The 16,765-nt window shown below is 33.2% G+C and overlaps 1 protein-coding gene across 2 annotated transcripts in view; it reads right to left on the bottom strand.

Moving 5' to 3' along the window:
* Positions 1-16,765, bottom strand: part of SPAG16 (sperm associated antigen 16) — a 1,060,347-nt gene that overhangs the window by 1,021,743 nt on the left and 21,839 nt on the right. For both annotated transcript variants that reach the window (XM_047721011.1, XM_047721012.1), the window contains exon 6: positions 1,105-1,212. In XM_047721011.1, coding sequence (XP_047576967.1) covers positions 1,105-1,212 — 108 coding nt within the window. The remainder of the gene's footprint in view (positions 1-1,104; positions 1,213-16,765) is intronic.

Raw genomic sequence — 16,765 nt, 5'->3', positions numbered from 1 at the left:
CATTACCATCCCTAAATTGTGTTGTCCCATAAAGTAGCTATAGCTAAATGTGGTATTTAAATTTAAACTTAATTAAAATTAAATAAAGTTAGAAATAGGGTGCCTGGGTGGCACAGTCAGTTAAGTGTCTGCCTTCCGCTCAGGGTCTTGGAATCGAGCCCCACATTGGGCTCTCCGCTTAGCAGGGAGCCTGCTTCTCCCTTTCCCTCTGCCTGCCATTTCCCCTACTTGTGCTCTCTCTTTCTGTCAAATAAAGGAAATCTTAAATAAATAAATAAATAAATAAAATTAGAAATCTAATCCCATGGTTGTGTTAGTCACATGAACAGTGATTAATAGAACATGTGAATTAGTAGCTATTATATTAGACTGTACACACATAGAATATTTATAACATCACAGAAAGTTCTATGGAATAGCACTGCTCTAGAACAAATAAAAGAAAATTCCCATTAAGGATTATAAATTATTTTCTTGTTTTCTGTTTTATTTTGGAGAGGAAGTTTCTTTCTTTATTTTGGAAGTAGGAGAGGAAGGGAGGAGGGAAAATAAAACTGAGTAATATTTTTAAAATAATTTCTAAAAACTTCTGCATAAATTCAAGGTCATTCAGTATATGCACCCTCTCCACCTCACTCCTGTCAAGCAGCTTTTGCCCTTTATTTGCTATGCATACAATATGGTGAATATGCCATATTCCTTCAAGACTTGGTGCCTTTGCACAGTATGTGCTGTCTGTCCAGAGCACCCTGCTCCCCACTCCATTTGTTAACTAATACTTCAGAATTCCTCTACAAATAAGTTCCTAAACCTTCTTACACCTCATTCTGGTTAGAGTGACCATCCTTGGTTGGCATAAAAACACTGCAGATATTTCAGTTTAACTCCTCCCCTATCACACATCTTAGAAGTCTCTGGGAACCTTGACAGCAAGGACCTAAACTTGTCTTTGTATTTTACACACATAGTATAGTCTGGCAAACAGTAAACACTCAATAAATGTTGAATGATTATTTTACCTCAAACCTTCTGCCATAGCCAAGTATACTTAACATTAATTAAATAACTCTTTAATAAATATGCCAACAAATATTAACAGCTTACCTTTTGAGGTCATTAATTAATTTATTCTTTTCCTGGACTATTCGCTTATGGTGCATTCGGTGAAAATCACGCTCTTTTTGAGTTTTCAGCAGATCTTCTCTGGCCTTGCTGAAAATAATAATTTTAAAAATCACTACTAATTCCAAAAAAGCATTTGACAAAGTACAACATTTATTCATGATAAAAACCCTTAACAAAGTAGGTTTAAAAGTAACATACCTCAACATAATAAAGATCGTATATGAAAAACCCCCAGCAATATCAACCAAATTGGGAGAAAACTGAGAGCTTTTCCTCTGTTCAGGAAGAAGACAGTGTTGTCCACTCTCACCACTCTTATTTGACATAGTATTATTGGAAGTCCTAGCCATAGCAATCAGAAAACAAAAAGAAATAAAAGGCATCCAAATCGGCAGGGAAGAAGTCAAACTTTCACTATTTGCAGATGACATGATATTCTAGATGAAAAACCCCAAAGACTCCACAAAAAACTGCTAGAACCAACAGATGATTTCAGTAAAGTCCCAGGGTACAAAATCAACATACAGAAATCTACTGAGTTTCTATACACCAATAATGAAGCAGCAGAAAAAGAAATAAAGGAATCAATCTTATTTTCAATTGCACTAAAACCATGATACCTAGGAATAAACCTAACCAAAGAGGTAAAAGAGCTGAACTCTGAAAACCATAAAACACTGATGAAAAAAATTGAAGATGACACAAAGAAATGGAAAGACATCCTGTGTATTCACGGACTGGAAGAACAAATATTGTTAAAGTGTCTGCCAAAGCAATCCACACATTTAATCCAATCCCCACCAAAATACCAATAGCATTTGTCACACAGTTAGAACAAACAATCCTAAAACTTATAGGAAACCACAAAAGACAACAAATAGCCAAGGCAACCTTGAAAAAGAAAAGCAAAGCTGGAGGGATCACAAGTTTGGACTTCTTACATTAAAAAGCTGTTGTAATCCAAACTATGGTACTGGCACAAAAATACACACATAGATCAATGAAAGAGAAGAGAAACTTCAGAAATGAACCTATAACATATGTCAATTAATCTTCCACAAAGCAGGAAAGAATATCCAATGAAAAAGATACTGTCTCTTTAACACACGGTATTGGGAAAAGTGGACAGCAATGTGCAAAAGAATGAAATTGGACCACTTTTTTACACCATACACAAAAATAAATTCAAAATGGATGAAAGATCTAAACGTGAGACCTAAAACCATAAAACTCCTAGAGGAGAACAAAGGTAGTAACCTATTTGACATCAGCCATAGCAATTTTTTTCTACATAGGTCTCCTGAGGCAAGGGAAACAAAAGCAAAAATAAACTATTGGGACTTCATCAAAATAAAAAGCTTCTGCACAGCGAAGGAAACTATCAGTAAAAGACAATGTAGAGAATGGGAGAAGATATTTGCAAATGACATACCTGATAAATGGTTAGTATCCAAAATATATAAAGAACTTTATGTAACTCAACACCTAAGGAACAAATAATCCAGTTAAAATGGGCAGAAGACATGAATAGACATTTTTCCAAAGAAGACACACATATGGCCAACAGACACCTGAAAAGATTCTCAACATCACTGATCATCAGGGCAACGTGAATCAAAACTACAAGAAGATATCACCTCACACCTATCAGAATGGCTAATGCAACAACATAAGAAACAACAGGTGTTGGCAAGGATATGGAGGAAGGGGAACCCTCTTGTACTGCTATTGGGAATGCAAACTGTGGCAGCCACTCTGTAAAACAATATGGACGTTCCTCAAAAAGTTAAAAATACAACTATCCTATAATCCATCAATTGCACTATTTGGTATTTACCCAAAGAATACAAAAACACTAACCCAAAGGGATACATGCCCCAAGATGTTTAAAGTAGCATTATCTACAATAGTCAAATTATGGAAATAGCCAAAACATCCATTTATTATTGATCGACGTCCATCAATAATGGACAATGTGATATATAGATGCAATGGAATACTAGTCAGCCCTAAAAAATGAAATCTTGCCATTTGCAACAACATGGGTGGAGCTGGAGAATATTATGCTAAGTGAAATAGAGAAAAGACAAAATACCGTATGATTTCACTTATATGTGGAATCTAAGAAATAAAACAAAGGAGCAAAGGGAAAAAAAAGAGAGACTCTTAACTACAGAGATCAAACAGATAGCTACCAGACAAGAGATAGGTGAGGGGATGGGTTAAATATGTGATGAAAATTAAGGAGTGCATTTGTCATGATGAGCACTGGATGTTGGATGGAAGTGTTGAATCACTATATTGTACACATGAAAACTAATATTACACTGTATGTTAGCTGACTGGAATGTAAATAAAAACTTTTTAAAAGTCACTCCTTAGGGCCACCTGGGTGACTCAGTGGGTTAAAGCCTCTGCCTTCAGCTTGGGACGTGATCCTGGGGTCCTGGGATCAAGCCCCACATCGGACTCTCTGCTCAGTGGGGAGCCTGCTTCCTCCAATCTCTCTCTCTCTGCCTCCCTCTCTGCCTACTTATGATCTCTGTCAAATAAATAAATAAAAATCTTTTAAAAAAAAAACTACTTATTCTTTTATGAAAAAAAATTATCAGTTTAAATCCAGTATTAAGTGATTCTTTTTTTTTTTAAAGACTTTATTTATTTATTTGACAGAGAGAGATCACAAGTAGACGGAGAGGCAGGCAGAGAGAGAGAGAGAGGGAAGCAGGCTTCTTGCTGAGCAGAGAGCCCGATGTGGGGACTCGATCCCAGGACCCTGAGATCATGACCTGAGCCGAAGGCAGCAGCTTAACCCACTGAGCCACCCAGGCGCCCCAGTATTAAGTGATTCTAAAGATAATTTTAAAAAACAAAGATTCTGTTATAATTCACACTGAAGGATTCTAACCAACATAGTACCTGTAGGGTTGGGAGATGAACTGGCCACCACCTATAGCTTCAAAAATAGTCATACACACTTCATTTAATAAAAAGGAAATTAAATATATGGGCCAAAGTAATTTGTACTCCATCTACTTCCAAAAAGAATTTGTTTATAAAACTGAAATACAGGGACGCCTGGGTGGCTCAGTTGGTTAAGCAGCTGCCTTCGGCTCAGGTCATGATCCCAGCGTCCTGGGATAGAGTCCCACATCGGGCTCCTTGCTCATCAGGGAGCCTGCTTCTCCCTCTGCCTCTGCCTGCCATTCTGTCTGCCTGTGCTCGCTCTCTCTCCCTCCCTCTCTCCGACAAATAAATAAATAAAATCTTTAAAAAAAATACTGAAATACATATTTAAAACAGGATAATTCAAAATAATTACAAATAAAGGAAAAGACTTACAAAATGCTTGAATATATAGTTAAAAGACAATATACTGGGTTACTTAGTTCTGATAATTGTGAAAAAGAAAGCATGTATGTTCTGGGAAACACAGATTTTATTCTTGTAATACATATGAGAAATATGTGCCACCTGTAGATCACAGCAGTAGAATAATTGGTAACTTGATGAGAAAGGTTCTTTAGTATCAGTGTTGTAATACAGAAACATTCTTCAACTGGATAGACCTTCTGAAAACCCCTGATAGAAAGCAAACAAGGGTATTCTTTTTAAGCCTAGGCTGTAGGTAAAAAAATTAATGGGAATGTTTCATCTACCTCCACAATAAGTTGGTTTCAATATAATAATGTAAAATATAATTATAATGTTACACAACAGTCTTAGTTAACTGACAAAGTGCTACCGCACTGAGACTCTCATGTCCTGAAAAATGGGTGCACTGAATTCAGGTGCTTACATCTCATAAGAGATGCAGAAGAATAAATCTGCTTCTCTGTACTACAGAATTTCAAAATACAGATTCACATAAAATAACTGCAAAAAAATACATATTTCTGCATGAAGAACTATGTCAAAGCAATCCCTGAGGAGCAGAGACTGGAAGGCTGCCAGTGGGATGAGTTTAGGTTTTCAGGCCCCTAATGGGGCATATTGTGATCAGTGAGACTTGTTACTGCAAGATCAAGTCCCATAGGGCATATAATGAAAGTGTCTCATCCATTCTTCCAAGTTTCTTTCTTCCCTTGTCTTCAAATCCTCAAACTCCCCTATTTTTTAACACGACCTTTTTCTTGACATGTTCTTTATTTTACTGCCAATGTTGTAGTTTGTTGTTTTGTTTTTTTTTTTTAAAGGAAAGCCCAAGTTATATCTCTTTGGAAATGTGAACTAAGCCTAACTCTTCAACACTCAATATTCCATTTTTTTAGTGTATTCTGAATATATATATTTAGTTGTATTTCCTAATTATTAAGAAGACTAATACAGTACATTTGTCTCAGTAGCAGACATTCAGTTGAATCTTTTAAGGATGAAAATGTACATAGATGTCCTTTCAGACAGGAAATGATGACATACCAAGTTTATAATAAAATCAATTCTAATAATAAAAAAAAGTTGTAGTTTTTATCACAAGTATATAAACAATTAAGTCACAGTCCCCATAGGCTACTACCACCATCTAACCTCAACTTCACCTCCTTGCAAACAACTTTCAAGGTACAAGAAACGGTTCACATACCTTTTTGCACATAAAAATATTCAATAAATGTTACTGTTATCATCACATCACTATTACTATTTAGTATAGCAGAAAAGATATACTAAATTTCTCTAACAGCTTGATTTATTTACCTAAAATAGGGAGCATGCCAGTATATAAATATCTTTTAATGGACAAAAAATATCGGGATACATGTTTATTAGTAACACTGTAAAACTTTATAAAAGAATTTAAACTTTCATGAACGTCTATTTTGAGTCTACTAAAGTGGTCTTACTTTCAACAACTTGATGAGTTTATAAATGAGTTAATGTTCCATTTCTCTTATCTGAAATATAAAGCCATACATACTAGGTTTAAAAATACTTAGAAAAATAATGTTGCAAATTATCTTAAGCAAAACTACAAATGTGCAGCACTGCGTCAGCTCCCTTTTTAAATACACCTTTACAGGCCTATTTGTACATATCCCAGGAAAGAAAGCATAAGAATGGATTGAAGTATTAGATCTTAAAGTTTTCTGACCATTAAATTGTTTTCAGGACTTGCTTTCTATTTGCACAAATGAAGTCTACTCAGTAAAACAATTTAGATTCATTTCATGGTGATGCTTCTGTTATGACCTTCCTGCTGCCCATCCGCTTAATAAAAAGAAAATAAAAGTTGTACTAAAAGGTAAAATTTATAATATTCATATAAGAATTAACATTTTAAACTATACAATATTTTATTAATACAGCATCTTTGTGATGTAAAAACAAATCTACTAAGACACCAGAGATTCTATGTAAGTACAATGATGTAAAACTTACTCGATGAACATTCTATTTAGATTTGTTAATCAGAAAGAACATACTTCTTACATGATTTTTCTTTTTTTTTTTTTACATGATTTTTCTTAATGAGGTGGCAGAATGACTAATTTTCTCGCTTCAGGAAACCAACATACCAAAATCTACAATTAAAGTATAAAATATTAAAATACTCATGTTTTTATATTACAAAAGCACTGTCCCAAAATCTCCATGTTTCAAATTATGAATGTGATTTAATAGTGGGCTCTTAAAAATTATTTTTATTTTTATTTTTTTTTAAAGATTTTATTTATTTGACAGAGAGAGAAAGATCACAAGTAGGCAGAGAAGCAGGCAGAGAAAGAGGGGAGGAAGCAGGCTCCCTGCGGAGCAGAGAGCCTGACGCGGGGCTCGATCCCAGGACCCTGGGATCATGACCTGAGCCGAAAGCAGAGGCTTTAACCCACTGAGCCACCCAGGCGCCCCAATTATTTTTAAATGAATGCCCCCAGTAAAATAATTTTGCTAACTGAAAAGTTTTAACTAAGCATTTTAAGTGACCACTTAATAATAGATTTATTGGGTTATTTTGTTATAATTTGGCAAAAAGAAGCATACAATCATTTTCTTGTTTATTTGCACCAAAGTAGGCCATCTTTGTCATGTATTTTTCTCATGCATAAACACAAACCAAAATAACTTCTGGTAACAGTATTACATAATTACCAATTATTTGTTTCAACTGGATATAAATGAATTCATTTAACTCACTGATATTAATATTGGAATAATGATTGGATAGCCAAAATGGGTTCAATCATATTTGAGGAAAACTTTCATTATATACTTAACCAAAAAAGAAAGAGATATACCCATGTTCAGAAAAAAATACCTTCTTAATTTAACAAGCAATTACCTAAACACTATACCATAAAATTTTATAGGCCTCATTATTATCTTTATTTCCACAGTGTTTGTTTCTGAAAGTCATTAAATTAAATGGGTCTTTGGAAAAGCTGGATGCTCTTTGACCTTCTATAGAACTGAATTTTGTAAGTGAAGTTAGGGCTACTTAGTAAAGCACCTAAATTTTCCTCAATATTAATTGCTTTTTAATTTTAGTCTTTTTTATGTCCATATTTTCTGACAGAAGATTAAAAAAGTCTTTCATTCTTTTTCAAATGGTACATTTTAATCTTCTAATTAGCAATCTTGGTCAATTTTTATTTTCTGTCAAACCTTCAGTACACTCAATAAAACTTTTCTAGTCTGCATTTCTCTAATGTAGAAGCTCAGCAAAGGACAGCAATACTCTAAATGAAGCAAAACTTAACTTTACGGAAAGTTGTTAAAAATTCCATTATGAAGGGAAAATGATGCCTACTCCAAGGGAATGATATAAAAAATGCAAAATCATCAATTAATAACTCTAAAAATTATGAAAAGCTTAACCAAAAAGGCAAAATGTTAATAGCACACATTCATTTAAGCCCCTCCTACTTGTCAGAGGTATGCCCTGTGGTTATGTTGATCACAAGACACTCCCATTATATGGAGCTCACAAAATAACAACAAAATATACATTAGATAATTAGATGCAAAGGTATAAATTTCAAGCTCCTTCATAAGTATACAGTATTAAGAATAATCTAAACAAATGGAAAGGTACACCATGAGATAAGAGACTAAAATCTATGAATACATCAATCCTTAAAAATATATATGTATATGTAAATATACGTGTACACATACACATACACACACACATTCTTCTCAAATCAATCAAGAATTCAATGAATCAAATTCAACTCAATCTCAAACTCCCACTTATCTACAGAAATTGACAAAAGTGACTCTAAAATTTATATGGAAATACAAAGGACCCAGAATAGCCAAACTATCTTTGAAGAACAACAAAGCTATAGGATTAATGCGACCTGACTTCAAGAACTTATCTAAAGCTACAGTAATCAAGAGTGTGGTACTAAAATACAGACAAACAAATTAATGGAACAAAATCTAGAAATAGACCCACAATTATAGGATCAAATGATTTTCAATAAAAATTCCAAAAAAATTCAGTGATGGATAAAATGTCTTAAGAATGGTGCTAGAACAATTTTATATTCCTTTAGAAAAGAAAATTAATCTCTAGCTCCTACCTTATACCATATACAAAAATGAATGATAGATACAGGCTGAAATAAAAATTCTTAATCTATAAAGTTTTTAGAAGAGAACAGAGACTACTATCTCCAAGACCTGGGAGTAGGCAACAGTATTTCAGACAAAATATCAAAAGCAATACTATTAAAAATAAATAATTTTTATTTTTATATTAAATTTATTTTTTGTATTTTTAATATTTTATGAAATATTAAAATATTTAAAATTTTTATATTTTTATTTATTTTATTTTATATTAAATTTATTCAAAATATAAGACTTCTGCTCACCCAAAGACACTATAAAGAAATTGAAGAGTGAAGCCATAGCTGGGAAAAAATATTCACAATGTTCTGACAAAAGATATATACCCACAATATGTAAAGAACTCTTACAACTCAACAATAAGATAAACAATCCAACCAAAAATGGGCAGGACTTATACAGAAAGTAAGAAAGATGAAAAGCCAATAAGTACACACACACACAAATATGTTCAATATCATTCGGTATTAGAAAATGCGTATCAAAACCACAACAACTACTATACAATTAGTAAAATGGCTGAAATGAAAAACACTAACAACACTCAACATTGGAGACAATGTAGAATAACGAGAATGCTCATAGACTGCTACTGAGAATGTAAAATGACCCAAGTAAATGTTGGAAAATGGACTTTTGACTTTTTTTTTTTTTAAGATTTTATTTATTTGTCAGAGAGAGAGAGAGAGAGTGCACGCACAAGCAGGGGAAGCAGCAGGCAGGAGAAGCGGGCTCCCCACTGAATAAGAAGCCCAATGTGGGACTTGATCCCAGGACTTTGGGATCATGACCAGAGCTCAAGGCAGCCACCCAACGGAACAAGCCAATTTCTTAAAAATACACACTTACACTTTGGTCCAGTAATTCCACTCCTAAGTTTTTAACCAAAATAAAGAAGACACATTTCCACAAGAAGCCTTGTACACAAATCTTCATAGCAGAATTATTCATTAGGAACCACAGTTGCAAACAATCCAATAGAAAAAGAATAAACAAAATGTGACATACACTATATAACAGAATACTGCAAAACAATAAAGAGGAATAAATTACTGATAAATTCAAAAGTCATAGATATATTTTACAGAGTTTATGCTGAATGTAAAATGTCAAACACAAAGAAACATACATTCTGTGATTGCAGAGGCAGGGATGTCTAAGAAGGGACATGGAAATTTCTGGATAGAGAGAAATGTTCTACATTGAGATGGCTATGAAAGTGACAAGACTTTACCTGTTTGTCAAAATTATGCAGCTAAGTCTCATACATCCTAATTTATATAAATTATAACTCAAAAAAAGAACTATAAAAAATAATATATTACACTAAGGGGATTTAGGGTAGGGTGTGGTTGGGGGGTAGAGATGAAATAAGAATGGCAGAAAGATGGTTATGTTCATTACTCTATGATAGGTAAGTCAAGCACAATCATTGCCTTCATCAAGTTCACAGGAGTACAGAGAATATTAGTAAGGAGATAAAATATAAACTTCTGTAACTATAACTAGTGAATGTTATGAAAGGAAAAAAGGGTGCTATAATATAGAATACTGATTTAATCTTTACTGAGCACTCACCATGTGACAGACATTGTGCTAAACACTTTAAAATGATTCCCCTCGAGGACCAATAATACCATCTGACTTACATATGAGGAAACTAAATCGTAATTATATTATTATAGCTAATAAGGGGTAGAGAATCAAGTAGTTGTGTTGCTTTCTCCACAATACCTGACCTGGTATCAATGTTTGTCCTCAATGAAAGTTCAAGTGGTATTAGTAATGCTGAGTTTGACAACAGCAGATACTGTCCTTTCAAGAACCTAACTATTCCATAAAATTTTGTTTGACTTTATTATTATGCTGTAACCAGTTAAGTCAACCTACAGAAAGTTATGCAGGATATAATGTATTCCATATTTTTATCATGTCCCTCCATCCAGTCTATTTTCCAACAAAAACAAGCTCACATTATGCTTTTCTTCAAAATTATCCATTGGCCTCACATACCACCTGGGAAAAAAAGCAAAGTTCTAACATAGGGCTCTACCACTTATCTCCTGGTTCCAATGACTATGGTCTCCTTACTAGCCCCCTAACAAGCCAAGCGGTGCCCACCACAGGCTCTGTGTACTTCTTTTCCCCTCTGCCTGGAATTCTCTTTTCCCAACTTCATACATGGCCTCCCTCAGTTTCTTCAGATGTCAGACAGGATTTCTCTCACCACCCTATATAAAACTGCACCCCATTTATCTCTGTCTTCTTTACCATGTTACTTTTCTTCCTAGAATTGGGACTATATCAGAATAAACTATTGAGGGCTGCCTGGGTGGTTCAGTCAGTTAAGCATCTGCCTTCAGCCCAGGTCATGATCTTGTGGTCCTGAGATGGAGCCTTGCGTCAGGCTCCCAGCTCAGCACGGAGTCTGCTTCTCTCTCTCCCTCACCCTCTGCCCCTCCCTCTCTGCTCATGTTCACTCTCCCTCTCTCAAATAAATAAAATCTTTAAAAAAAAAAACTATTAAAACTGCATCTAAATAAAAAGCTTTTTCACAGTGAAGGAAACCATCAACCAAACAAAAAGGCACTCTACTGAATTGGAGATGATATTTGCAAATGATATATCCAGTAAGGGGTTAATATCCAAATATATGAAGAACTTATACAACTCAACACCAATTTAAAAATAAGCAGAGAACCTGAATAGACATTTTTCCAAGTAGACATACAAATGGACACGTGAAAAGATGCTCTACATCACTAATCATCAAGTACATGCAAATCAAAACCATGATGAGATATCCTCTTACACCTATCAAAATGCTAGTATGAAAACAAAAGTAACAAGTGTAGGCAAGGATGTCGAAAAAAGCAACCCTCATACACTATTGGGGTAAATGTAAATTGGTGCACCCACTGTGGAAAAGGTATGGAGGAATCTCAAAAAATAAAAAACTAAAATATCATATGATCCATTAATTCCACCACTATTTACCCAAAGAAAATGAAAACACTAATTCAAAAAGATATACATCCCCTAGCTTACTGCAGCATTATTTATAATAGCCAATAAATGGAAGCAACCTAAGTGTCCATGAACAGATGAATGGATAAGGAAGATGTCACACACACACACACACACACACACACACACACACACACACACAGGAATAATACACCACCATAAAAAAGGATGAGATGGTAACCTTTGGAACAACATGGATGGACCTAAAGGGTATTCCACCAAGTGAAATAAGTCACTCAGAGAAAGACAAACACCATATGCCATCACTCATATATGGAATCTAAAAAACAAAACAATGTAACAAACAAAAATCAGAATAAGACTTACAAATACAGAGAACAAACTGATGGTTGCCAGAGGCAAGAGAGGTGGGGGGGATGGACAAAATGGGTGAAAGTGGGAGATACAGACTTTGAGTTATGGAATGAATAAGTCATAGGAATAAAAGGCACAATATAGGGAACACAGTCAATGATGTTGTAATAGTGATGCATGGTGACAGATGATAGCCATGTTTACGGAGAGCATAGCATAACAGAAGTTGAATCACTATGTTGCACATGAAAATTATTATTTAAAAAATTAATAAGGTAGCAATCCAGAGCCATGAATTAAAGCTCATTTGAGGAAATAAATACTCTTCCCTATATTCTTGTACCTAAAGATAACCTGCAGATTGAAAATGAGGAAGTGGAGAAACATTTATCATGCAAATGGGTGTCAAAAGAAAGCTGGAGTAGCAATATTTATATTGGACAAACCAGACTTTTTTGTTCTTACATTGTTTTTATCCTGCTTTGTTATCAGGATAGTACTGCTGGCGTTATGGAATGATTTTGAATGTGTTCCCTTTATTCCATTATTTTTAAGATTTTGATTAAGATTGTCATTTCTTTTCATGTTTGGTAGAATTCATCTATGAAACCATGTGGTCTTGGACTTTTCTGTACTGGGAGATTTTTGATTCCTAATTCAATTTTCATTCTTGTTATTGTCTAAGATTACCTATTTCTTGAATCCAAGATTCATGATTCAATCATGATAATTTGTGCATTTTTAGGAATTATCTGGGGTTTTCTTCCTGAATTATCTGATTTGTAAGCATATAATTGTTCATAGCAATCTGTTACCGCACTATGTATTTCTGTGGGTTGTCTGTTGTATTGTTTTCCCTTCCATTTCTAATTTTGGTTTTTGAGTCATCTTTTTTTTTTTCTTAATGTTAAAGCTTTGCCAGTTTTGTTCATTTTTTTGGAAAAACTGGTCATTAGTTTCACTGCTATGTTATTGCTTATGCTGGACTCTATTTTATTTATTTCTGATTTTTTCTTTGTTATTTCTTTTCATCACTAAATTACAGCTAAGTATCCTCCTTTTCTAGTCCCTTGTGGTGTAATGTTATTCATTTGAACTTTTTCTCTTAATACAAGCATTTATAGCATGAATTTCACTCTAACATCTGCTTTTGCTGTTTCCCATAGGTTTTGGAATATTGTGTTTTATTTTTCTTTTGTTTAGAGACATATTTTGATGTGCCATTTGTTTTCTTATTTGTCCCACTGTTTATGCAGTAATGTGTTTAATATTCACATATTAAATATTTAATATTTGGATTGTAGATTTTCTAGCTTTGTTTTATTGTTGACCTTTAGCTTTGTACCATTGTGGTTGGAAAATATACTCAGCATGATTTAAGTCTTCTTATAATGTCTCTTTTTACATGTGTACTTGAAGAAAATGTGTCTTCTATTTTTCTTGAATGGATTGTTTTATACACACACACACACACACACACACACACACACATATCCTTAGAACCAGGTATTTTGAAATATTCTTCAAGTAAAACATGTTCTTGTTGAAAAAAATAATTACTTTAACTGAGGGTACTCATTAAAATGGAGCATATCAGAAGGGAGGTGTGTGGGTAGATAGGTAAAATAGATGAAGAAGATTAAGAGTAATGGTGTATAGAACTGCTGAATCACAATATTGTACACATGAAACTAATATAACACTGTTAACTATACTGAAATTAAAACAAAAATTAAAAATAACATTAGGAAACCATTGGGGAATATCAAAAACAGGAGTAATTCTAAATCTAAGAATTATTGAAGCAGATGTCAAGAAAATGAAAAGTGAATTAAATTCATGATGTTGAGTTTCAAAATATGTTTAAGTGTATAATAGTAACTTTGTATGACATTGCATTTGGAGGTCTTGTCTATTCTTTAACATGTCTGAAGTGGTCACAATAACCAAATTACAAGCAAATGTGTAATTCAGAAATAAATTTTTATGGGAACTTAATTGATTACATAATCAGTCAAAAGTTACCAAAAATGGTTTTTCACATGTTTGTCTACTACGACCTTAACTTTAAAACTGAGTATTAAAAAAATTTTTAAAGTAAAATTGAGTATTCAAATATATATACAATAAAAATTAAAGATAAATGAAATGAAAAATGATCTGCATTTTATTATAAAAGTATTGTTATATTCTTCTTTTTCAAGAAAGATTATCGAACTTGGAAACCACTCCGGAAAATAGTTCAGCAGTTTTTATGGAACTACCCCATGAACCCAGGGAAAAGAAATTATGTATCTGCAAAAAGTCTTACATAAGAATGTCATAATTGCATCATATATAAAGCAGAAACTTGACACAACCCAAATTTCCATCAAACGAAGTATGAATAGACAAATCATGATATATTCGCACAATGCAATACTATTCAATAATATTAAAAACGAACTATGGATACTTACAAATCTATGGATGAATCTCAAAAATCTTAAGTGAAAGAAGACAAACCGAAAAAAGTACATACTATATGAGTCCTTTCAAAAGAACTTCAAGACTGAGTTAAACCAATAGATGGTGATAGAAATCAGAACATTAATTGCCTAAGGAAATGAGTACAGGAAAATTTTCTGGTGTGATGGAAATGTTTTATAATTGTGATTTGGCTTAGTGACTATATGAGTATATATGTTAATTAAAACAGATTGAATGTTAAACATCTGTATACTTTACAGTATATAAACTTTTTTAATTAATAAACTTTATTTTTTAGGAAAAAAAGAAAGATTATCAAACTGCTACTTACATTATTCCTCTTCAGTATCTAGTATATACTTTTGCCTTCAAAGTAACTATAAACACTTTTTAATAGTACATTTTTTCCCCCTCAAAAACATCTATGTAATGAGGAACTTTTCTAAACATTTTTTTCTAAAGCTTTTTTTTTTTTAAATCAAGGTATATTTACTGGTAATGTCGTACCAGTTTCAGGTATACAATGATTCAATATTCAGATATAGTGCAAAATGATCACAATAATATAGTTAACATCCATCACCATACATAAATATATATATATATATATATATATATATGTCACACGAAAATACATTTTAGATAACACTTGTAGCAAGATAAGGAAAGCCTCTGTTCTAAAATAGGCATTGCTTACAACAGAGAAAAAGACCATTTTTTTTAATTATAGCAATTCAAATTAAATTTAGAGTGAAATATTTCCCTTTTCACGTCTTCCTTTATGCTTTACCATAGCTGAATTTCAAAAATATTAATGAGTGATGATTAAAAAAAAATCCAAGGATGATAGTCTTTAGAGATATTGATGATAATAGCTGACATTTTCAAAGCACTTTGTGATTTACACAGCTCTTTAATATAGATTGTCTCATTTAATTATCACATCACTCCCTAGGAGTTAATAATATTATGCATAATTACTCCCAGTTTAACAATAAGAAAACTGAGTTAATAAGTAGCAGAATATTGGAAGCTAGATTTTTTTTTAAAAGATTTATTTATTTATTTGACAGAGAGAGAGAGATCACAAGCAGGCAGAGAGAGGGGGAGAAGCAGGCTCCCTGCTGGGCAGAGAGCCCGATGCGGGGCTCCATCCCAGGACCCTGAGATCATGACCTGAGCCAAAGGCAGAGGCTTAACCCACTGAGCCACCCAGGCGCCCCATTGGAAGCTAGATATTTGAACCTTAAGTTCAATACTCTTTCCATGGCAACTCTCTTCTCTAGATAAATATTAAGCTTAGAGCTATATTATGATTTCTCTGATTTTTTTTGATATTAAATGCTACCAGTATAATCAGAACAATATATAACATATCTGTAAACATTGGTTATTATTAGAATATTGGTTATTATTAGAAAAGTATTTAACATCTACACTTAACTTGCTTTAAGAAACAGTCTTAACCCTGAAAAGGAAAACTTTATGGTGAAGCCTATAAAAGAAATCCCATGTTTACTACTAATCCCTATTGGAAAAATATCTTCAGGGGTGCCTGGGTGGCTCAGTGGATTAAAGCCTCTGCCTTCAGCTCAGGTCATGATCCCAGGGTCCCAGGATCGAGCCCCGCATCGGGCTCTGCTCAGCAGGGAGCCTGCTTCCTCCTCTCTCTGCCTGCTTCTCTGCCTACTTGTGATCTCTATCAAATAAATAAATAAAATCTTAAAAAAAAAGATATTACTTATAAAAAAAAAATCTTCAAAAGTCAACTGAAAAACCTGTGGGATAAAACATTACAATGTAGAGTAAACTTATAGCATGACAAAAATAGTTTGGTAATATTTTACAAAACTTCGTTCTCCATTTTCAAAAATGTATCCAACAGAATAAGGCTCCAGAGATGTGTTTCACCAAAAGGTATCATGAGAGCACAATGTGCTTAATATTCACTTAAGGATATAAATATTAGGCTTCTATTAAGGGTCAAGCATCTTTCACCTTCAAATTTTCTATGTCAAGTAGATTAAAGCAAATAAATATTTTCCTTTCTAATCTGTTAAGGTTTAATTATATCAAGCAAGATATATTTAAGAGATAATAATCATAACCATTGAAACTAAAACTGATTTTAATAAATACAGCAAATTTTATATACATTTAGTATCTGATAGTTTAATAAACACAAATGAGAATCAGATTTCATTTGAGTGATATCTGTTTTAATTATGGGATAATAATTTGCATAGGTAATAATTTATAT

Source organism: Lutra lutra, chromosome 3 (assembly GCF_902655055.1).
Source record: "Lutra lutra chromosome 3, mLutLut1.2, whole genome shotgun sequence".
NCBI classification, from domain to species: Eukaryota; Metazoa; Chordata; class Mammalia; order Carnivora; family Mustelidae; genus Lutra; species Lutra lutra.
This window is presented reverse-complemented; position numbering and strand designations above follow the sequence as displayed.